This window comes from Equus przewalskii, unplaced genomic scaffold (assembly GCF_037783145.1).
Source record: "Equus przewalskii isolate Varuska unplaced genomic scaffold, EquPr2 contig_R1890, whole genome shotgun sequence".
NCBI lineage: Eukaryota > Metazoa > Chordata > Mammalia > Perissodactyla > Equidae > Equus > Equus przewalskii.
The window spans coordinates 1-24,364 of record NW_027228490.1 but is presented as its reverse complement, the minus strand read 5'-3'; the positions used below and the strand labels follow the sequence as shown (position 1 = coordinate 24,364).

Genomic DNA, 24,364 nt, shown 5'->3' with positions numbered 1-24,364 from the left:
CACAGCAGGTCAGCTCCCTGAATCCCCGAGGGCACGTCCCGACACCACTGTGTCTTGGAAAGCATGTCAGGAGGTCAAACTTCTCCGAGGTAGTTGCTGCTGAAGGTGCTGGCTTCACTTGGGGTGGCTCAGCTGCCGTTCTGCCTTCTGGCGAGAAAGAGGCCGCAGGGCCAGATCCTTTCCCGGAGGGCCATCCCAGGTCAGGTGACAGACGTACGTCCCTTTCTCCGGGAGGCACACGTGGGAACCAGCGACTGCAGGTGTGGGCCCCAAAGAGAGGCCACACCTGTCCTGGCTGTGAGTGAGCGCCATTGACGGCCCGCCTGGAGGACCCTGACCCCAGGAGGACTGCGGGGCAGGCTCCCCACAAGGACCTGTGCCGGCCTCCCTGGCAGCCTGGGCCGTCAGCTGTCACTGTTGCGGGGTCACACTGAGGCAGGGCTGGGGGAGGCTCAGCAGTGTGGATCAGTGGTATGTGACGCTCCCTTGTGGTGTGTGACCTTTCGGGTGTGGGTGGCCTCGTGGCTGGAGTTGGCCCCCAGGATTGTCTGGCGTTCTGTGCACATTGGGGTTCCGTGGCCCCGTGCGCTCACTTTGAGAATGGTGCCGCCGCTGTCTGTTACGGGTTCATGTGAGGACGGTGTTTCCTGTTCCCAAGTCCTCACCACCTGTCTCATTCCTCAGGTCCAGACAAAGAAGGAGGAGCCCCTGCCACCAGCCAGCAGCCAGAGCATCCCCACCTTCTACTTCCCCCAAGGCCGTCCGCAGGGGACAGTGAACGTCGATGCCGTCATCGCCAAGATTGAGCGGACCTTCGCCCAGTTTCCGCACGAGAGAGCCACCATGGAGGACATGGGCAAGGTGGCCAAGGTGGGTGCCCTGCGTGCTGCCTCTGGGCAGCACCACGTTCACGGGTTGGTGCTTGTGTTCTGTTTTCAGGATCTGAAACACAGTGGAGACTCTGTATTAACGGTTGTGCCAAATATTGAAGACAGACATGCCTGTGCGTTGTTGCCCTCCCAGATGGAGCAGCGTTCACCTTTGCATTTTTTAAGCAACTGATCCCCTGAGGTCCAGCCTGGGCCTTCCTCTGCGCCCTCATGCCCCGTGTCTCTCCCTGTCTAGGGTGGGTGCCAGTGGACCCACAGTCCATGTGCAGCAACATGTCGATTTTGAACTTAGCCTAACACACGATCCCCCGTGCATCGTCTCACCATTTGGTTTTGAAATTCGGTGGCATGTCTCCAGGCCATCCGTGTTGACATGTGTAGACACGTGTAGACGAGCACAATCGTGGTTTCCCACATCTCCTCAGCTGCGTAGAAAGGCTCCCGTGTAGCCAGCGGCTGGCACGGCCCCTCCTGGGTGCTGGCGTTGACGCGTCCCGCTCCCCCATGGATCAGGCTGCCTTGGGCTGTGCTCCTGAGCTCCGCCTTCAGGCCGCATTGGGGTGCTTGTGCTTCCCCTTTGCCCCTGTGCTTCCGGGGTGCTTTCTCTCTCTTTCTTCATCCCCACCCTCCCCTCTGGAATGTCTCTTCCTATTCTGGATGCTGACCCTCTGTCCATGTGTGTTGTGAGCAGGTTCTGTTCCACCTGCTGAATGGTTCACGTGCTTCCTTTTGCTTGCAGTTTTTAGGGCTTGTCCTCTTTTCTTGTTGGAACTGCTTTATTGAGATATAACTCTCGGACCACAGTTCACCCATTTAAAATGTACAACTCAGCACAATGCAGTGTATGCCCGGAGTTGTGCAGCCATCATCGTAGTCAACTGGAGGACATTTTTGTCACCCCCTAAAAGAAACCCTGTACCCTTTAGCTGTCATCCCCCCTCCCCCACCCCCAACTAATCCACTTCCTGTCTCTGTAAGGTTCGAGTATCCTGGATGTCTTATGTAAACAGATCCATACCGTGTGTGGCTTTTTGTGTCTGCCTTCTTTCCCTCAGCACACAGCCAGACCCCGGCGACACTGCGGGCTCGGCTCCAGGCCCCCACAACAAAGTGAATGTCGCCATAAAGCGAGTCACACGAATTGTTTGGTTTCCGAGTGCAGATAAAAGTTAGGTTTATGCTATGCTGTAGTCTAAGTGGGTGATAGCATTATGGCTAAAGAAAAGTGCATACCCTAATTAAAAAATACCATATTGCTAGAAAATGCTAACCAGCACCTGAGCCTTCAGCAAGTCGTCTTCTCTTTGCTGGTGGAGCGTCTGGTGAAAAACGCAATAAAGCAAAGCGCGGTAAAGCGAGGAGCAATAAAGGAAGTGCTTTATTGCAAAATAAAGCAAAAATACAAGTGAGCCTGTGTTTTCAAGGTTCGTCCGTATTGGGGCGTGTGTCAGTGGCATGTCCTTTCAGCGTCCCGTTGTGCATTTATCCATTCATCAATGATGGACGTCTGGGTTGGCCCACCTTTGGGCTGTGGTGCACAGGGCTGCTGGAACACGCGTGTGCGAGTCTTGGTGTGCAGGTGTAGGGTTCTCTCAGATATACACACCTAGGAGTGGAATTGCTGGGACACATGGCGACACCATGTTTAACGCTTTGAGGAGCCACAAGACCATTTCCCAAAGCAGCTGCCCCATTTTGCGTTCCCACTGGCAGCGTAGGAGGGTTCCGATCTCTCACACCCTCGCCAGCACTTGTGTCTTGCTGATTGTAGACAGCGTGTCCTAGGGGGCACGAAGTGTCTCCTGGTGGTTTTGACTCGCATTTCCCTGAAGACTGTCATGTTGAGCAGCTTTTCATCTGCTTATTGGCTATTTGTGCATCTTCTTTGTAGAAATGTTTGTTTAGATCCTGTGCCCGTTCTTTAACTGGATTGTCACTTTATTGTCCAATTGTAAGAGTTCTTTATATATTCTAGATTCAAGTCCCTTATCCAATACTTGGTGTGCATTTTTTCCCATTCTCTGAGTTGTTTTTTCTTTTTTTTAATTATATGTACTCAGCACCTGAAAAACTGAGAATTGACCTGAGTCTTTTTTAACCTTTTTTTTTTTTTGCTGAGGAAGACTGGACCTGAGCTAACGTCTGTGCCAGTCTTCCTCTATTTTGGATGTGGGCTGCTGCAACAGCATGGCTTGTTGAGTGGTGTGTAAGTCTGTGCCCAGGATCTGAACCCACCAACACTGGGCCACTGAAGCAGAGTGTGCAAACTTAACTACTGTACCACCAGGCTGACCCCTTTTTTCAGTTTTTGATAGTCTTCCATGATGCCAAAAAGTTTTTGTTTGTTTGATAAAGTTAATTTTATCTGTTTTTTCATTTGTTGCCCGTACTTTTGTTGTCATATCCAAGAAATCATTGCCAGATGCAAGGTCATGAAGATTTGCTTTTGTTTTTTCCTGAGAGTTTCTAGTTTCGGCCTTTACGTCTAGGTCTTTGATCCATTTTGAGTTAATTTTTGAATATAGTGATGCAGCGGTCAAACTCCATTTTTTATGTCTGGAAATCCAGTTGTCTCAGCACCAAGGCTGAAGAGACCATTCTTTCCCCGTCCAGCGGCCCTGGCCCCCTTGTTGAAAATCAGTTCCCCATAAATATGAGGGTTTAGTACTGGATTCTGATTCTAGCCCTTGACCTGTCCTTGTGTCTTTATGCCAGTTCCACCCTGTCTTGATTACTGCTGCTTTGTAGTTGGTTTTGAAATGGGACGTGTGAGTCCCCCAGCTTTGTTCCTTCTCAAGCTTGTTTTGGCTCTCCGTGGACCCTTGCAACTCCTTATGGATTTTAGGGTCAGCTTGTCAGTTTCTGCAGAGAGGCCAGCTGGGGTTCTGCTGGGCTCGCGTTGACTCTGTAGATCGGTGTGGGGAGTATGGCCGTCTTACTACTGTCTTCTCATCCGTGTACATAGGACGTCTTCTACTCATTTAGGTCTTAGTTTCTTTCGAAAATGTTTCGTAGTTTTCAAGTATAAGTTTTGCACATCTTCTGTTAAATTTGTTCTGAAGCATTTTATTCTTTTTGGTGCTATTATAACTGGAATGCTTCTCTGAATTTTATTTTCAGCTTGTTCATTGCAAGTGTATAAAAATGCAGTTAATTCCTGTGTACTGATCTTGTATCCTGCAGTCCTCTGAACTCATTTATTCGTTCTAATAGTGTTTTAGCATATTCGTTAGGATTTTGTGTGTACATGATCATGTTACCTGCGGCTAGAAATAGTTTCGCTTCTTCCTTCCCGGTGTGGATCTGTTATTTCCTCGTCCCGCCCGACTGCTCTGGGAAGAACCTGCAGCGTGGTGTGGTGTTGATGTCCGAGAGTGGAGATTCTTGATCCTGGCCTTGGGAAAAGCATCCAGTCCTTCACCGCTAAGCATGCTGTGAGCGTGGGTTTTCACAGATACCGTTTATCGGGTTGGGGACATTCCTTTCCATTCCTGGTTTGTTCAGCGTTTTTATCAAGAAAAGATGTTAGCTTGGTCGGATGCTTTTCCTGTGTCTGTTGAGAGGCCTGTGTGGTTTGGTTCTTTATTCTATGGATGAGGTGCATTACGTGAGTTGGTTTTTCCAATGTTAAACCAACCTTGCGTTCTGGAGCAAATCCCACTTGGCTATCGTGTGTGGTCCTTTTTCTGCGTGGCTGTATTTCACTGGCTGGTATTCTGTGGATGGTTTTTGTGTCCGTATCCAGAAGAGATACTGGCTGGCAGTTTTCCTGTGATTCCTGTGTCTGGTTTTGGTATTAGGGTAACACTGGTCCAAGAGGAAGATCGGAAGTGTCCCCTTCTCTTCTGTTAGAGATCGCCTTTTTAAAGTATGTTTTTAAATTTTGTTTTATAATTATGTAAAAACGTACATGGTTCCAAGGTCAAAACTCACAAACCAGATATATTCCCATAAGTCCAGAGTCTACCCCTGTCTGTTCAACTCTGCTCTCTTCCTCCCCCATAAGTAACAGTTTTCATAACGTTGGCTTATCCTTTATTTTTTAATATGAGCAAATACCTACAAATATACGTCTGTGTATGTACACACATATTTAATTTCTTCCCTTTCTTGGATGAGAAGTAGTACCCTGTTCTATGCTTGGGTGTGTTCTCTCTGAACATTATGGGTGGCGATCACTCCCCATTGGCGAGGTGGTCCTCGCTTTGCATGTTCGTGTGGGAGCATGAAAGTGACCCCACGAGCTGAAACCTGTGTAGCTTTTCTACTTCTTTGGCGGCTTTCTCCGGGCACGGTTGCTGGGCGAGAAGCAGTGGGTGTCTGCTGTGGACAGTTTGGTGAGCTCCAGTGGGCCTGTCAAGCCGTCAGCACAGTCAGCATGATGAGCGTCTCCACTGGCCCCTAAACTCTGCTTCATTCTCATCCCTCCCGCCCCCAGCCCCAGGCTCCCTGTGGTCACTATTGATTAGAGATTTCTAGAATTGTACATAAACTAAATCATACTGCAGATACTTTCATTCTTTTTATGGTGGTAAAATTCACATAAAGTTCCACCAGCATTTTAACCATTTTAAGATGTACAATTCAGGGGCCTTTATTTCATAGACAGTGTTGCACAACCATTACCACTGTCTGGTTCCAGAACATTCACATCCCCCTACAAGGGAATCCCGGGCTCTGTAGCAGTCACTCCCCATTCCCCACCCCCAGCCCCTGGCAACCATGAGTCCCCTTTCTGTCTGTGGATTGGCCTGTTGTGTTTCAAAAAGATCTGGGCAAAAGTTTTGATACAAATGAAAATAAAACCAAACCCACCTTCCCTAAGCGTCATTTTTTAAGAACAGCCAGAGAAGTGTGATGGTTTGGTGCCTAAGCTTCCTTTCCTGCTGAAATTCTCATCCAGCCTGGCACCAACTTGAAGGAAATCACCTCACTCCTCATGCTCATCGCCCTTCCCTCTTGGGACCTGGGACCTTCCTCCCAGGACCGTGGGGTTAGGGGCTAATAATGGAAGTGAAGTCACTTAGAAAACACAGAAAAGCAACTTTAGGAGATATGTCACTTCAGGTAATCTAATCCCATCCATCAAACAAAATCTGCAAGTGTTTGGTGGTGAGGATGTGGTCTATTTTCCAGAAATCACAGACAGCTTATATTGCTTCCTGTGAAAACTTTTTCACCTCCTGTACAAGCTCCCATCCAACCCAAGTACATTTCTTAAGTAGTCTCAATAGAAAAACTAACCTGAGAATGATTTAACGGGACTTTCGATTCTAAAAGATCCAGCGTCAAACGCTTTATGATCAACTTCCTTTGGCACCGCAGAGCCCACGGCCTCAGCACGCTCTCCCGGCTGCATCCTCTCTCTCATTGCCTTCTTCACAGCAGCGAGGTGACCCCCATCTGCGATCCCAGCATCGTCATGTTTTGGTTCACTCGCTATACCCGAGACAACTTTTTCCTACAAAGAGAAATTATGACATTTACTAAAGCAACTCATTACCATCTTATAAGAAAAATGAATAAAGCATGCCTAAAATATTTCACACATCCATCTTATGCTTATCAAGTTCCTAGTATGTGCTAAACATGCTGGGGGTCAAAGGTAAAGGACAAAGTTCCTGCCCTCAAGGAGTTAGTTGTGATTGTCGTTTAATGTAAACAAAGATAGGACCCTTCAACATGTCTAAAAACTGATGGAAAAGAGAGAACAAGGCTAACTGATGGGATGAGAGGTCAATGAATAAGAGATCTGGGGGAATGGTTCCAAAGTACAGATAAAAGATTAGTTTGATTTTAACTGTTCAGTAGTCTTAACGGTGGCCTATAAAATAATGTAGGAGAGAAACACTGGTGGTAAGGGGCAGAATTACAAGGCTCCGACATAATGCTGTCTTGACACAGCCGTTATCTGTGTCACTGATGGTGTTATGTCCCCAGGACTAAGCACCCGATAAGAAATGCGCAAGGCAGGTCCAAATGTCCCAGCATCCTTCCTGTTTAACAGACTTGAAATTCATTCAATCAATCTCGTCACTGTCCTCAGGGCCTTTGTCATTAGTAAGACATTACTAACATCTTAGTAAGACATTACTTCATTAGTAAAATAAGGAGACTTCATTAGTAAAACAATCCTACAATAATCCTTTAATACTCTAACATCTTAAACTCCTAAGACAGAATTCAAAACAGAGTTTTTATTTGGTTTACACAGCATAATAAAGTACCAGTTTAGAAACCTGATTTTACAACCAGAGGCATTTTTCTAAAATCTAAAAGAAAAAGTGGCAGGGCTCCAAGCTGGCTTGAGAAGTAGCAATTCTGAACCAAAAGCTTGGAGTTAAAATATTTTAGGAAAAAAAATTACTACAAATAGATAAGAATGGAATCTATCATGTCAACAAAGCCAATTTTACAGAGAAAATAGGAAATTTTACATGATAAAATTTGGGAAGAAGAGAGAGAGTCTAAGAGTCATTGTTCCTCTTTTCTACTTAAAAAGTTCTTTCATTTTGAAATACATCATGCACAAGAGTATAGAAAGCAGAGATGGCATAACCTGTGAGTTAAGAACATGGGTTCTGGAATGAGAAACCCAGCTCCAGCCTGGGCACGTGCTCGAGTCTTCCTGGCCTCAGATTCCCCACCCGGGGATAACGGCACCCACCTCACAGGACTGTTGTGAGGATTAACTGAGTCAATGTGTGTGAGGGCCTGGGAAGCATAGTTGGCACATTATATAAATTATGTACTACTGCTATTATTACTACAAAACAATGTATAGGTACAGTTTAAAGAATAAAACACACTGGTACATACCGTTACTTAGCAACTCAGAAGCTCTCAGGGGGACCAAATCCAATCTCAGCCCCACCTCCCCCGCCAGAAATAACCATCCTGAATTTTGTGTTGACCTTTCCTCACTCTTTCAAGACAATCAGGACATTGTAATAGATGACACGTTTTGTGAAATGATGAAAAACCTGAAGCTAAATGTTTCTAAAGCTTAAATTCATTAAAGTAAAAGTCTATATTAGAAATCCACAAATTTACCTGAAACACATCTTTGCTCGTATTGCTGGCTTTCTCCCATCCACACTCCTCAAGTATGGTCAGATTGTTGAATTTCTGGCGTAGATCCTGTATCTGTTAATAAATAAAGCACAAGTTTATCAGATTAATGCTAACCATATTAAATTTACAAATTAATGCACAAAAGCTTCAAACAAATTGACAACGACTTGGACTGGTGACATAAAATTAGACTGTCATTGTCAATTTTGTATTCAAATGAATTCTTATGGTAAAATTGTTCATTGTTATTTTATGTTAACAGTGTGAACACAATCTCTCCTTTTTTTTTTTTTTTTTTTTACAGTTTATTTATCCCTTCTCCTACTGAGGAGCATATCCATTGCTTCCAAGTCTTGGCAATTATGAACAATGCTGCTATAAACATCTGTGCACATGTTTGTGTGGACACAGGTTTTCAGCTCATTTGGGCAAACACCAAGGAGCGTGACTGCAGCATCGTATGGTAAGACTCTGTTTAGTTTTGTAAGAAACTGCCAAACTGTCTTCCAAAGTGGCTGCACCATTTTGCACCCCCACCAGCGATGAATGAGCGCTCCTGTTGCTCCACATCCTCACCAGCATCCGGTGCTGTCAGCGGTTTGGATCTTTGCCATTCTAATAAGTGTGTACTGGTGTCTCATTGTACTTTTAACTGGCAATTCTCTAAGGGCATATGATGTTGAGCATCTTATCTTTTCATACACTTACTTGCCATCCATCTGTCTTCTTTGATCAAGTGTCTGTTCAGTTCTTTTGCCCATTTTTAAATCAGGTTGCTTGTTTTATCATTGTTGAGTTTTAAGAGTTCTTTGTATATTTTAGAAAACAGTCCTTTATCAGATAGGTCTTTTGCAAAAGTTTCCCCTAGTCTGTAGCTTGCCTTCTCTTTCTCTTGACATAATCTCATTTTATTTTCATTTTTATTTTTTTGGTGAGGAAGATCGGCCCTAACATCTGTTACCAATCCTCTTCTTTTTTTGCTTGAGTAAGACTGGCCCTGAGCTAACATCTGTGCCAGTCTTCCTCTATTTTGTACGTGGGTCACCACCACAACATGGCTTGATGAGTGGTGTAGGTCCATGCCTGGGATCAGAACCCGCAAACCCTGGGGCAATGAAGTGGAGTGTGCCAAATTTAACCACTATACCACTGGGCTGACCCTGGCACAATCTCATTTTAAAGGATTCAAATAATATACATACTAGCAGGATGGGAATATATGATCCCCATCCTTCTGGTATTTCCAATCTCCTCAAAGTGGTAACCACTGTCAACAGTTGGATAAATATGCTTTGAGTCTCCGTACTATGCATTTATACAAATAGGTACTCTCAATCTCCCTTTCTCAAAAAAATTTAAATGTCAAAAAGACTCAGGATTACACTTATGACCAATTGATTTTCAACAAAAGTGCCAATGCAATTCAATGAGGAAAAGATAGTTTTTTCCAACAAACAGGACTGGGAAAAGTGGATATCTGCAAGAAAAAATATGAATTTGGGCTCTTTCCTACACCATACACAAAAATGAACTCCAGAGCCAGCCCTGATAACCTAGTGGTCAAAGTTCAGTATGCTCTGCTTCGGCAGCCCAAGTTCAGTTCCCGGGTGTGGAACCACACGACTTGTCTAGCAGTAGCCATGCTGTGGTGGCAGCTCACACAGAAGAACTAGTAGGACTTACAACTAGAATACACAATTATGTACCAGGGCTTTGGGGAGGAAAAAAAAGAGAGGAAGACTGGCAACAGATTTGCTCAGGGCAAATCTTTCCTAGCAAAAAATAATTAATCACAACTTAATTTTTTTAAAAAATGAACTCCAAATGTTCACAGACCTAAGTGAAAGAGATAAAGCTTTTAGAAGTAAACATAAGATAAAATCTTTGTGACCTATGGTTAGGCAAAAAGAGTTCTTGGAAATAATGCCAAAATCACAACATTAAAAAAATTGATAAACTGAACTTCATCAAAATTAAAAACAGCTGCATTTCAAAAGATACCATTAAGAAAATTAACAAGCCACAAACTGGGAGGAAATATTTGCAAATATTTCTGATAAAGGACTTGTATCCAGAATATACAAAGAACACTTACAACTCAAAAAGACAAACCCAATTAAAAATGGGCAAAAAGATTTGAATAGATAGTTCACCGAAGACGACATACAAATGTCTAATAATAAGCACATGAAAAGATGCTGATCATCATTACTCATTAGGGAAATGCAAATCAAATCTACAATATGACAGTTCACACCCCACAGGATGGCCGATTCTAAGAGAGACAGGAGCAAGCACTGGTGAGGACGCGGAGCAACAGGAGCTCTCACACACTGCTGGCGGGCACGTGAAAGGGTGTTATCAATTTGGAAAGCAGTTTGGCAGTTTCTTAAATAGTTAAACAGAAATTTAACACATGATCCAGCCATATCTACCCAAGCGAAAGAAAACATGCCCAAATGAAGATTTGTAAGTGAATATTCATAGATTATTCGTAATCGTCAAATAGTGGAAACAACCTATATGTCCATCAACTGGACAATACAGACTGATGTCTCCATGAACTGCTACTCAGCCATGAAAGGAACAAAGTACAGGCATGTGCTGCAACACGGAGGAACCCCAGAGACACCACGCCGAGGGAAAGAAGCCACATACAAAAGACCACATATTGGGTGATTCTTAGAATGAAACGTTCAGAAAAAGCAAATCTACAGAGACAGTAAGGAGACTCGTGGTTGCTTGGGACTGGGAGTGGCAATGGGAACTGACTGAAAACAGGCAAGAGGCATCTTTCTGTGGTGATGAAAACGTTCTAAGTTTGGATTGCAGCGACGGTTGCACAACTCTGTAAATTTACTAAACATCATTGACTTTTACACTTAGAATGGGCAAATTTTATCATATGTAGATTGTTTATCCTCAGTATAGCTCTTTAAAATAAATAAAAGCCCCAGGAGCCAACTTGAAGAGGCTCCCACTGGCCAAAACTGGGAAATGAGCATCACTAAAGATAATGACTGTAAACGATGCCAACACAAATACTTTTAAATCCATAAAATAATTATGATACTAAGAAAGACAAAATTAATTGGTCACCATTGAAGGATGCTAGTGAACCAACTCATTATTATGTCAACTGGTCATAAAGTAATGCTGACATTATTCTGACTCCATAAACACTATTCACTTCTGCGCCATATAATTACCAGAATATTGTGTTTCTTCACATTTTTCTCTAGACTTCATCATTGCTTTGCTTTTTGTTTGCTTAGTTTTTTAATGTATCTATCATCAATTTGCCTCTAAAGTCTGCACAGTATGTATAAATTCCCTCTTAATACAACTAGAAAAGCAAACCAATTGGGTATTCTGTTCCGTTCAGCCTCAGAGACAGTATCTTGCCGAGCCCCAGCCTCCTGCTCCAGTCTGAACAGCTGCTTCCTAAGCCTGCTGCTCACCCTCTTTACTCACCTCAGCCACAATTCCCTTAGACTTTTTGGGGATCTGTCCCACCTCCTTCCCCTTTCTTGGCTTACTCCCTCATTTTTGTGAGCGCCGTTCTCAGTTTCCTGAGAAAGGGTGCATGGGAGGTCAAATTTCAGACTGCATGTGTCTGAAACATGCCTTTCCACCCTCAAGCGTGATTGGCTGGGTATACAATGCCAGGCTGAGTGTTATTTTCCCCGAGAAGTTTGAGGGCCTTGTTCTCCCAGCTTTCGATGTCGCTGTTGAGAAATCTAGGGCTATTCTGATTTTTGACCCTTTGTATGAAACTTGTTTTTGCTCTCTGGAAGTTTCTAGATGTTTCTCCTCATCCCAAGAGTTGTACAATTATATTTCATTGTGCATTGGTGTGCGTCTACACTGACATACAGTGCTAGGCACTCAATGGGCTCCTTCAATCTGGAATTCAGGTCCTCCAGTTCCAGGAAAATGTCAAACTATTTCATTGATCGTTTCCTCTCCACTATTTTTTCTGTTCTCTTTTTCTGGAATCCCTGTTATTTGGATATTATACTTCCTAGACTGGTCCCCTTAATATTCTTATCTAGTCTCTCCTCTTTTATCTCTCTCTTTTTGCTCTAATTTATGGGAGATCTCAGCTTCATATTCCATCTTTCTAGTGAATCTTACATTTCTGCTCTTATAGTTTTTAACTTCAAAGAGCTCTTGTTGTCGTTCTCTGAATGTTCTTTTTTGCATAGCTGTTCTTATTTGGCAGAAAAAATGCCTGGTCTCTTTGAGCATATTAACACTTGCTTTTAAAGTTCTTTCTCCTGGAGCAGCCCACGGCCTCATCCAGACAGCTTCCTTCCTGTGCTGCTGTGGCCCCTTCTTCCAGGTTTCGGGCTGTCTGCAAATGTCTCATGGTTCTTGGCCACTGGTTCTTGAATTAGTTTTTTATATGCTTATTTCTAAAATAAGCTCAAAAAGCTAGAAATTGTCATCTCCCTACCTTCACTGATCTTCCTAGTAACGGCCTCTATCAGCACTTTCTACACCAGATTGGAATGAGGGCTATGTCTGACTCTGATAAAACTATAAACTCCTCTGGGGTAGAGAATGTGCCTATTTGTCAGCTCCTCATACAACGCCTGACACACAGCAGGGACAATAACTGCTGGATGGACCCAGCTACTGAAGACTCGTCCTCATTTTCGCACACATGGAATCATCACAGACTAGGCAACAGCTGAATAGAATCTCAATTTCCAACCCATATAGAAATTACCCTGACAGTATGCAGGAGGAGGGGACAGCAGCCATAAAATTTAGACAGTGCTTTACAGTTTGTAAAGGGGCTAATATCTCATTTAATATTACAGATACCTAAGCAGCCTCTACTACTCCCATTTTACTACTGTTACCTCACTTCCAAAAACATGTGACTCGAAAGTTAAGCCATTCCAAATCCTGGTCACATACCTGAAGGCTGGCCATGTCCCAGAACCCATCCAGGTCTGCACAGGTGGTATCCTTTTTGCCTCATTTGTATTCCAAATTGTCCAGCAGTTCTTCAAACCGTTTGAATATTTCTGCCTTAAGGAGCCTTTTTTGACCAACTCCGAGGGGAATGAGATCTTCTGCTAAGGGAAAGATGAGATTTTCAAAAGCGAGAGAACAAAACAGGACCTTGATCGCAAGTCAGCCAGCTGATAAGACGACCTCACCCCAAATATCCTGGGGCTTCCAGAATCAAACTCTTACCTTAAAGCAAAACAAAAAAACATCGACTACAAAACTTTGTCATACAAATACTGAGCATTAACTGTCTGCTTCTGTTCCCACTAAAACGTAGCCATATTCATTCTCATATATGTTGCTACATAGTAAACAGCATTCTGCTCACCTTGTACTTTATAAGAATTCAACCTCAAACAACTCACTGTACATCAGCATCTAAGGACTTCACACAGCACACAAATGATTTTTTCTAAAAAGCTTCTCCAAATAAGATTAAGGAAATATCAGAAAATTTGTTCCATATTTATTTAGGTCATTTTCATTCAGAAAATATTTTGCATAATTAAACAATACTAGATATAGATGTCATTCAAAAAGTCATAAAAAATCTAATAAAATAGGCAAACGTTTAACTCCCAGGAATGATGGCTAACATTCTAATTACTTACACCTTATAAGTCATCTACCATTTTAGCACAGAGATACTAGTGAACGTATGTTGAGAAATGAAAAGTCTTGCTATTTTGATTAACAAAACTATAAAGTTCGGCAACACTAGATTTTTGTTTCAGATAAATGTAGACATATTAAAATAAACAATGCAGAGCCAGCCTGGTGGCCAAGTGGTTGGGTCCATGCACTCACCTTCAGCGGCCCAGGGTTCACTGGTTCAGATCCTGGGCCCGGACCTACACACCGCTCATCAGGCCATGCTGTGCTGGCATCCCACGCAGAAGAACTAGAATGACCTACAACTAGGATATACAGCTATATGTCAGGGCTTTGGGGAGAGGGAAAAAAAAGAGGAAGATTGACAACAGATGTTAGCTCAGGGCCGATCTTCCTAAAAAGAATAAATACATAAACAAAATAAAATAAACAAAGCTAAGACAAAAAACATAAATGTTCCCTCCCCTTTGTTTGGAATCTTCAAGCTTCCTTTCCCACTCAAGGCAGTCGGTCAATATAAATTCCTCTCTTTCGTATCGGAGAATCTTTCTAAAATTATGACATGTTTCAGTTTTACAAATGTTTCTCATACTAATATCTAAGTATTAGCAATATGATACTTATACAATAGCAATTTTCCAGAGCTGATGCTTATTTTATGAACTGTGATATATTAAAATCCATAAATACAAGTTGATATCCTATACATGTCCATCTTTCTACACCTAAAACTTACGTGGATGGTTAATGCCAAGAGCCACTTTCCAAGCTAATATTTCTAGTTCTTTCCGTTCTCATTTATCAGAGATGAAACAGAAAGAACCAGACATGCCTGAGTTCTGTCTTTAGTTCTGGTATTGCCCATGGAACTGAGACCAACCCAACTGCCCAGAGTAAGTTGAAGCTAAACCCTGTAAGACTGAAATTACAGTGTCAGGGCCTCACAGATTCTAATGAGTAGGCTTTGCTTGTCCAAGGGCGGTAGTTCTCAACACCGGTCAATTTTGCCCCCCAGGGGACATCTGGCAGTGTCTAGAGCACCTTTGTCACAAACCAGAGGAGTGCTACTGGTCTGGGACGTTACACAACATCCTGCGATGTAGAGGACAGCCCCACAACAAGAATTATCCAATCTGAAATGTCAGTAGTGCGAGTTGAGAAACCCCGGCCCGAGATAAATTGAATCTGTCTCTTTATAAAAAGCATCTTAGTAGGAGAAACTGAGGATAGTTTTTTTTCTTAGAAGAAAAAATTAGCTGTTTATATCTAATGAGAACTTAATTAATGAGAAAGGAGACTTGTCTTAGATCCGACATTATTTAGTTGGGTAAATTGCTTATTATCTCAATGTCTCAGTCCAACAACACAGTGGACTAGCTCATCTCTAAAATTCCTTACAATCATAAAACTTACGTTCTACAAACAACTGAAGTGGCTCTGAAATATGCTCATTCATAATAGAACAAATGAGTATTAAAAGTATAGGAAGATAATATTTCTCCTCTATTTGATTGTCAAAGCCCAAAAAAGTGGTTAGTACTGTATTGGAAAAGATGTGAGAATCTCCTTGCTACATTCACTCAAGAACATAGTATGTCATCATTTCCTGTGTGATGTGGAGCGTTGGGGCCTTTCTCCAGATGCAGTCCTCTGATCTGTGTCCAAGGCATTTAGGTGACATGGCATTTAGGTTCCCAAACAGGAACTCTAATTTTCAGTCTTCATAGTTGGAGAAACATAATCCTATCTTATGATTTAGTGGGCCAAGGAGCCTACCATCATCTCCCTCTATCCTTCTTTTGTAAAATAAACATTAACTTAGTTTCTTTGTTTGAAAAAAAAGGTATGATAAAATAGGAACTCCCATATTTTGCTGAGGGAATGTAAATTGAGGTCTTTATATATTTGCACAGGAGAGGATTGAAAAGCATCCAAGCTTGTTTTTTGCAGGCTTGACAGTAATACTACCAGATTGAACTCAATGGAAACAACCAGCAACAGGGACCTACTAAGTAAATCGTGGTGTAGCCATACAATTGGATACCATGCAGCCATTAAAACACACACAAAAACAGCATGAGAAAGTTCTTAAAGGACTAAAATGGAATATCTCCTACATTTAACATTAAATGAAAACAGAATAGTATGCTACTGTTTACATTAAAAAAAAAGTTTATCTACATGTGCATTATGTATCTCTGGAAGAATTCACAAGAAATGAATAACACTTGCCTCTGTGGAAGGTTCGAACTGTAGGGTTGGGAGCAGAGTTGGAAAAAAGGCTTCTCACTTGTACCTCTTTCTATCTTTTAAGTTAGCAACCACATGAATATACTAGCCATTGGAAAAGATTTTTAATTTAAAAGATAAATAAAAATCACTCAATGTCAGTTTCCTCCTAATTCATCTACGTATTATATTAAGGTTAAAATAGTTTAATTTTGGTTTTAAATGTCTAGACGTTAATACAAAATGCTTACACTGGGAACAAACGCACAGACCTGAAATGCAGCACATGTCGCTGCTGAGATGTCTGATCCTCCTTTATTTCAAGTGATGGGACTTCTTTTATTGGAAAGCCATGTAAATTTTCAGTAGTAGTTTCATTTTTATTTGACACGATCTATAGATTAAAGAAAACATTACATATACATTTCAAAGCAGCAACTCCTATAATGACATCCCCCACAAGACAAATTTCTTAAATCCTTCAATTTTTTCAACATTAAAATTTAAAATTGTAAATAAATTTAAAATTTAAATAAAATTTTATTTCTGCCTCAAAGATTTCATTCATCAGATCTCCTTTTACAGTGTCTCTCAATGTTCTTCATCTCTTCAAATTTACATTTCGGTCCCCCTCTCAGTCTGCAGTCCTCATTCCAGCTCTGTCTCCAGATAGCCCTCCCCATGCTTTTCCGTCTCTTCTGACCCTGAGATCACACCCTGAGCTACATGGTGAGACACATGGTGGAAAAGACTCTAAACGATCTCTGATAAACCATAACCCAGAGAAACAAGTAAAAAATTCATGAAAATACCATACCTGTGCTCCCGTCAGAGAACTCAAAGGACGGCGTAATTCATCGGAATCTTGATGTACTGAAGTTTCACTTTTGTGTGCCAACATTTCTTTTGTTACTTCTGGAGCCTCATCACTAAGCAAGAGCAAAAATACGCTTCATGAAACATGAACCCATACATCTCATTGAAGGATTTCAAAATTATGTTGTTTTTTAAAAACATGGGATAAAATAGAAATATGTTTCTGTTTTTTAAAACATGTCTAATCTAGAGGGAAAAACCGTAAACACCTCCAGCGGGAAGGCCCGTCTCTGCCCCCTGTGATGAGATCCACAGATGCAAAGACCTCTCAACCGGACATACACACTTAGGAGTCTCAGATGCCGCAGAGCAGTTCTCAGTCAATCTGCCGCCAGCCAGCCTTTGGAAAGCAACCTTGCCATTTCTTTTAAAGATTCAAACTGATTTTTTCTCCCCACTTTACAAGTTAATCATTTTGTCTTTTGAGATAGCTTTTATAAAGTAATACTCAGTAAAAAAAACACAAAAAAATCCAAACCATGTCTGAGCTGCAGTATAGCAATTTCTTCTTTCTAAAAATTTATTTCTAAGTGTTGCAATTAAGTCACTTCTTAAAAGCAAAAAAAGCAAATTGAATCGTGAAAATAATAATGCACAGAAAATATCAAATCTGTCAAATACATTATTGTATCCTTCTGAAAAATTTTTTGGAAAGGTCAAATTTTCATGATTTATAATGAACATAGTTTACTAACTAAATAACTTAAAAAGCACAGGCCAAATCTAAGAAAGGCATTCGTTCTCCATGTCAGCAAGGAATTCATTAATAACATCTCATTCTGTAACTGGCTGTCAAAGTAGCGGTGCTTGTTGGAGTCTAGGTGTTACGTCATAGCTCTTCAGACCATCTGGTGGCTGAAACAGAAAATCTACTGGTGCGAAGGATGGCCTCCCTTTCACTTCTGCAGGATTTGTCTCAGGTAACTTTTCCACTTTGGATATGACTCCATCTGGATCCCTTCCGTTTGTCACACTGGTTTGTGATTCCAAAGTATTTACTTCGCTATCAACTTTAAAAGACATGACCTGGATGTGAATAAACAGAATAGAGTGAGAGTCTCTCTTCTTGGGATATATTCCACCAATTTTTTAGGCCCGAAAATGTGAAAGTTAAGAGATATGTCCCATGTACATAATTTAAGAAACAAAAACAAATACAATTAAATGTTTACATGGAGTCAGAAGACCAGCTACATAAACCATTGCTATGGTCAGAAAGAGGGAGAACCAATCCATATTAAAAAAACTATATAATAGGTTTTAGGTATTACCAAAAATTAAAATATATGAAAACTAAGGTGGAAAAATTCACTCACCTAACAAATACGTATCTTTTTACTTAAATTATGTTGATAATTACAAAGGTTTGAGAATCAGAAATCCAATGTTTATTGGATTACCAGTATTGTCAAGGACAAAATCTTTTTTAATAACTTTGGATTATTATAAATAACTTTATCATATGAGCAAAACTATTTTTCAATGTGACACAGTAAGATTAACCATATAAAATGTGAAGCGTATTTTCTTTTTCAAGTCAATTTGTTATTTGGTATTTTTTTTTACTGTAATATAATTGGCATACAACATTACATTAGTTTCAGGTATACAACATAATGATTCAATATTTGTATATTGTGCAATGATCACCCCAGTTAGTCTAGTTAACATCCATCACCATGCACAGTTACAAATTTTGTTTTCTTGTGATGAGAACTTTTAAGATCTACTCTTAGCAACTTTCAAATATACAATATTATTAACTGTAGTCACCATGCAGTACATTACATTCTCTACTTACTTATTTTATAACTGGAAGTTTGTACCTTTCGACCACCTTTGCCAATTTAATCCACTCATTTCAACATAATTTTTAGAGGTTTCTACGTTTCTGAGTTTTAATGAGATACGAATTGAAAGCAGAGTATTTCTACCCGGACGAGAGTTTAAGGGTAACACTGTGCTTGAGGCCTGTGTGGCTGCAAAGGTAGACACTAGCGATAATCCTTAAGGAGAAAACCAACCTCGAGGGAGGAGCTGTGAGGTCCAGCTGCTCGCCTGTGATCACCCTGTACTGCCTTCCTTGGAGGATCGATGTCTGATTTTTGGTAAGAACCTAGCCAGGTTTCTTACACTTTGGCATAACTTTGTTTTTTTTTTTTTTTAAGGCTAAGGAATTATAGCATGGATTATAAATTAAGGGATTGGGTCCTCGAAATGGTGGCTCTTTTTGAAGACTCTACCAGGCACTATGCTAGATGCTGTCAGAAACGTCAGGTGATTTCATTCTTGAAACTACTCTGTGTAGATATTACATGTTACAGCTGGGAGAACAAACTCATAGCTTCCCCAAGATTATATAGCCAATTGGAAGCGAGACAATAGGCAAACTCAGGCCTAGCTGAATCCAGAGTCAACGCATTTCACCCACTGCACCCATCTCCTAGCCGATGCTCACATGAAGGTTTCCGTCAGCTGTGTTTTTATTTTCTCTCTTGTTAACCAAACTACACATTCTCTACCTATAAGGTTTTAAAGATGAGACACCTCACAAACCATAACAGTAAACCCTCTTGACGCTTCCTTGTGCTTCAAGAGGTTTTCACACACGTGGAGGTTAACCTCTTGAAGCAGTTCTGTAAGCTTAATTTCAGCTTCATGAAAATAAAAATGAGATTTTCCAAATGTCTAGAAATAAACAGATACTTATACTCTACCTTGCCTGGTTCTTCTTCGATCTTTTCGGCAGGCCTTCCTTGATCTGGTGCTTTTCTTTCTGTTATATTATCTAAAATAAAAATGACATAACAGATCCATTTTGACTAGATAGAAAATTCTGCATTAAAAATGCTAGGTAAGGAGCCGGTCCAGTGGCATAGCAGCTGAGTTCATACACTCCACTTTGGTGGCCCGGGGTTTGCTGGTTCAGATCCTGGGCATGGACCTATGCACTGCTTATCAAGCCATGCTGTGGCAGCTGTCCCACGTATAAACTAGAGGAAGATGGGCACAGATGTTAGCTCAAGGCCAATCTTCCTCGAAAAAAATTAAAAAGTACTAGGTAATTTGGGAAAGAAAAAAAGGCAACAATATGAATCTATGCCTTAATGGATTTTATGATTAAAAGTCATTTTAAAATATCCTATTTAAAATACCCTATTTAAATACGATAAATACAGATAAAACTTCCTGCCAAGTATAGGATATCTGTTTACAAAACCAAAGGTGCTAAAGTATTTTACCTTTTGCCTCTGACTATCAAATGCATATTTCTTATAGAAAATCAGGAAAAGCAAAGCACAAAAACAATGCAAAAAACATCACCCCAGAGGGGTTGGCCCCGCTGCGCAGCAGGTAAGTTCACGCTTCTGCTTTGGCAGCCCAGGCGCTCAGATCCCGGGTGCGGACCCACCCACTGCCTGTCGAAACCATGCTGTGGCGGGTGTCCCACATATAAAGCAGAGGAAGATGGGCACTGATGTTAGCTCCGAGCCACTCTTCCTCAGCAAGAAAGAGGAGGATTAGCGGCAGATGTTAGCTCAGGGCTAATCTTCCTCAAAAAATAAATAAAAATCACTCAAGATGACCTTATTCAGAAATCATCACTGCTGACAATTCAGGGTATGCTTTTCCAGTTTTTTTCCTATGTTCACATATTCACATACATATTTTAGAATTGTGATCACACTGTTCAGAATTTGACCTGTATTCTTTGCCCACTTAATATATCCTGAAGCATGTCATGAAGTGTCTTTCACAGGATCGTTCTTAACCGCTACACTGTATTCCACCAAACAAATGGGCTGTAATTTACTGGGGCCATTAATCTTCACTTTGTGGCCCTGCCCACCGAGGCACATGCTTCACCACTTGAGCGCCCACTGTGTGCTAACTGGATGGTGGGGCACTGAACCTGTCTTCTGGACCTGGAATCTCCCGTTTCCTCCTCGCCTACTCAAAGAAGTACACGATGACTTTAAAAACTGAACACGAAAAACCTCAGGGACCAGAGCATTCTACTTCAGCCACTGATGAAGGAACAGTTCTCACCATGCACCGCTCGCGTGGCTGGCACAGCCAAGGCTGCTCCTGCGGAGGCAGCACTGGTGGTGCCTGCCCCCGAGGTCTGCTGCGCTCTTTGAGTCATCAACCGAGTGGTTCTCACGCACGTGGGCATTGCAGGCTGCCCTGCTGTGGGAACCATGAAATTAAATGCTTTCGGTAATTACTAAAGCATTGTTGCGGCAACGTCAGAGCTTATAATAATTGCTAACACCCCTACCTGTTTTCTCGTTGGACACTTTCTTTTCAGAAGTTTGTCTTTGACCAGATCATGTTGCTCGAACATCACTCCTATTAATGATCTATTGAAAAGATTAGGTGGTATGTGATTTAATTGCTTGATGAATCAAATTACCACATTTTCAATCGGTATTTTGACCCCTCATCTGAAATCTATTGTAAATGACCCAGCAAAAAATCCACCACCCCAAATAAGATGAGATGAAAAAAGTTTTCCATTATATAGATTTCCTTACAAACTTTTTGTAGAATCCTAGAATTTTGAAAATGCTAATAGCCTAAGCTATTCAAAATAGCTGACTATAATCTTCTGAGAGTCCTTAAACATACCAGCATGTTTTCGCTTCAAAACTTTTGAATTTTGTCTGGAAAAATCTTCTCCTGGATAGAAAACTCTTCCCACAGTGCACTCTCCAACTTCCTTGGAGACTTCATTCAAAGCGCCACCGTCTCAGTGAGGCCCCATCGGAAGCTCACCCTGTACAGCTTCAATACTCCCCATCTGCCTTCTTTTTTTTTTTTTATTTCCCACATAATACTTATGACCATCACATACTATATATTTTTCTTTTCATTGCCTATCTCACATGTAAGCTCCATGAAAACAGGGAATGTTGCTTTATTCATTACTATATCCTAGAGCCTAGAGGAACATGGCAGTGACTCAATTTATTGAATACATGAAATGGAGCCTTCTCACCTGATAAAGAGACATACTATTTACCTCCTTGCCCACTTCATTTTATTTTAGTAATCTTCCTCTTAACTTTGTCCATAGTGGTGTTCTGAAGACCCGTAAGTTTATCCCCCCCCCACGTGCTTTATATCCCTATCTGCATTTTATAGTGACATGAATGCATAATAGAGCCCAGTAAACAAACAGAGTGACACACAGAGTTGGTATAGATCTCATAAGGGATGTTTGGCAATGAATATTTCAAGTGAGTACTTCCTTAGCATCTAGCCAAAACTGCTCTATGTCACCATGCCAATAACAGGGAGTTTGCTACTGTTAACTCTAGTAAAATAATCACTCTGATTGAAGCTGATAATAGATTTAAAATGAATTTACTTACTCTGCGAAAAGGAGCACGATTCATCATTTTAGTAACAATTATCTACTATCAACTACACCCTAGTCAGCTCCATTTGGGCTTTGGCCTTTGACCTGGCAATCCATACAAGATGGAACAGCATTAAAACAATCAAAAGAAGACAAAGTCAAAAAAAAATGAACTGCCATAATTTACTTCCATGTCTCATTACAAAATAAAGTCTCCATTTTAAAGTTAAATTTTACCCTTAGTCATCCAACCCTTAATCATTTATGGCAAAAAGATACTTGCCAAAAAGATACTTGCTAACTTAAATTACTCTCTTTTCTGGTTCTGGTTTGATTTAAATTATGCTTAAAAGCCTCAAAACTTACTCATATTTCTCAGTGAGCACAAAGGAGAAATTTCATACTATATTTTCCAGGTATTAGAATCCTTGTTAATATGATTAACTGGAAATATTTGGAAGGGGTCAATGAAGAAACTAGAGTATTAAGATCTCTTCTCTCCTGTTTATGAAAAGATACTGTACAGCTTACTTTCTTAGCTTTGACAGTTTGCCTTCAAATCCAATGATTGTGCACTTGTCCTCTGTCCATAAGAAAATGGAGACCTGATCACAAAGCAAGGAAGAAATCCAGCAAGAGAAGGACTGATTAAAAGTGATAAGTTATTTATCAACTCTAAAATTCCTGAAGAAGCACAATCAGACTTCTTCTGTAGATTAGGAGCCACTTGCTTCTGCAAATCTCAGGGAAGATCTAGTGCTGAAGAAACGAGGCACAAAGTAAACAATATTCAGCGATGGCTATCGTCTAAGTAGAATGAAAAACTACTGGTGAAGCGTATTATTTAACACAACAATGTGTGTCTTTTTCCCCCTACATATAACACTTTGTAAATAGCTGTTTACAGTTTAGACCAATGACTGGTGCCTTACATACTCTTGAGAAGCCAGATTAAATTCAGCCCCTTCCAAGAGGTCTTCTCTGATGTTCCTCCAAACAGAAATAATCTCACCCTCCTCGAACACATACACACCATATTTTTCTGTATCTTTCCACCTTGAGCTACATTCTACTAATTTTGGTCACTTCCACCTTATCCTAAGGTCACATGCAGAGTAATCAAAGGTCTCTCAAATAAATCAATGACATTCCTGAAGCAAACAAAAACAGGCGATATCTTGAGCTTTTATGTTATTCAATTCTTATTTAAATCAGGAATGAATACACAGCCAACAAGAGACTACCTTGAAAAGAGCAAATCACCAGTGACTACCTAATTTACAAATCCAGCTGCCTGTGTTCAAACTTCATCCCTCTTAACTCATGGATCATTCTCTTCTTTAGATCACCCCTCCTCCAGCTTCTGTCCTGTTTTAGCTCTCCTGCCAATCTGACCTATCACTGGTACCTGACTTCTGCCCACTTGAAGGTGCTCTCTAGACCTCACTCTTTCACAATGTGTATATCTTTACTGGAGTGGTCTCATTTAGCCCTAGAGCTTAAGCCCCCATCCATACTCCCAATATCATATCCTAAATCCACCACTCAGCATGGATCTCCGTCCTGATTTTCAAATTTTTATTCCCAACTGCCTGTTATCCAGATGGCCCAAATGAGCTGCAGAAAAAGCAGGAAAAGCATTATCAATATGCACCCACTTAGGCATGTTCCTTTTCCTGCCTTCCACCCCTCTTTTAGCAGCAGCACAATTTATATGGTTGCTCAAACTAATTTATCTTCAGAATCATCTTATCTCCGACTCTTCAATTTCCTTCACCCCTCACCATCTGCTTGGTCCCCGTCAATTTATCTCCTGAGATGTCTCACACCTGTTTCTTCCTTTAAGCCCACTGCCCCAGTCCCCTTATCCTGTCTCATCTACTCTAGCACGACAGTCTCACTACAGTCTTCCTACCTATAAGTTCTTCCCCTTCCAGACTACGATCTTCCAGCCTAGGGTAATCTTCCTGAATTATTAATCTGATCATGGTACAAGCTCATGTATAGGCCTCTCTTGACTCTCCGCATCCGACAGGGTGGACGCCAGATCCTTCACCCGGCCTTGCCCGTCCAGCCCGGCTCTAACTGCTTTGCTAATTTTATCCCGTGTCAACCTACCTATGGCTGCACCGAGAGACCTCATCTCCATCTTCTGAACTATTAGGATGTCACTCCCGGCTCCTGCCAACTAGCTAAGTGAATAAAGGGACTACAGGGAAAGGGTTGTTTTAGTCATTTAAACACTCAAATAATCGCTTCTTGGCCTCTTGGCTAAGATCAAGTATAATCTCTT

General features: G+C 41.3%; 2 protein-coding genes and 1 long non-coding RNA gene across 4 annotated transcripts in view; 1 reads left to right on the top strand and 2 right to left on the bottom strand.

Annotated features, from left to right (window-relative positions):
• The window catches only part of LOC139081387 (serine/threonine-protein phosphatase 2A regulatory subunit B'' subunit beta-like), a 28,174-nt gene extending 12,171 nt beyond the window's left edge, over positions 1–16,003 (top strand). The window contains exons 2-3 of one of the 2 annotated variants that reach the window (XM_070606938.1): positions 685–870; positions 8,269–16,003. In XM_070606938.1, the coding sequence (XP_070463039.1) occupies positions 685–870; positions 8,269–8,292 (210 nt within the window). In that variant the 3' untranslated portion in view covers positions 8,293–16,003. Of the gene's footprint in view, positions 1–684; positions 871–1,868; positions 2,291–8,268 lie in introns of those variants that run through there. The other variant, XM_070606939.1, reaches the window with a different exon arrangement.
• LOC103564163 (disks large-associated protein 5-like) lies at positions 3,335–13,032 on the bottom strand. Its single transcript, XM_070606940.1, has 4 exons — positions 12,894–13,032; positions 7,944–8,036; positions 6,135–6,351; positions 3,335–5,243 (listed from the first exon to the last, which is right to left on the bottom strand). Exons 1-4 carry the CDS (start codon positions 12,906–12,908, stop codon positions 5,155–5,157), a joined length of 414 nt encoding a protein of 137 aa, XP_070463041.1. The 5' UTR covers positions 12,909–13,032; the 3' UTR covers positions 3,335–5,154.
• Positions 16,004–17,485: 1,482 nt separating the features above from the next.
• On the bottom strand, positions 17,486–21,671 carry LOC139081388 (uncharacterized). Its single transcript, XR_011536459.1, has 4 exons — positions 20,989–21,671; positions 20,757–20,897; positions 19,424–19,494; positions 17,486–17,732 (listed from the first exon to the last, which is right to left on the bottom strand). It is a non-coding gene; the product is annotated as an uncharacterized lncRNA (long non-coding RNA).
• Positions 21,672–24,364: the final 2,693 nt, after the last annotated feature.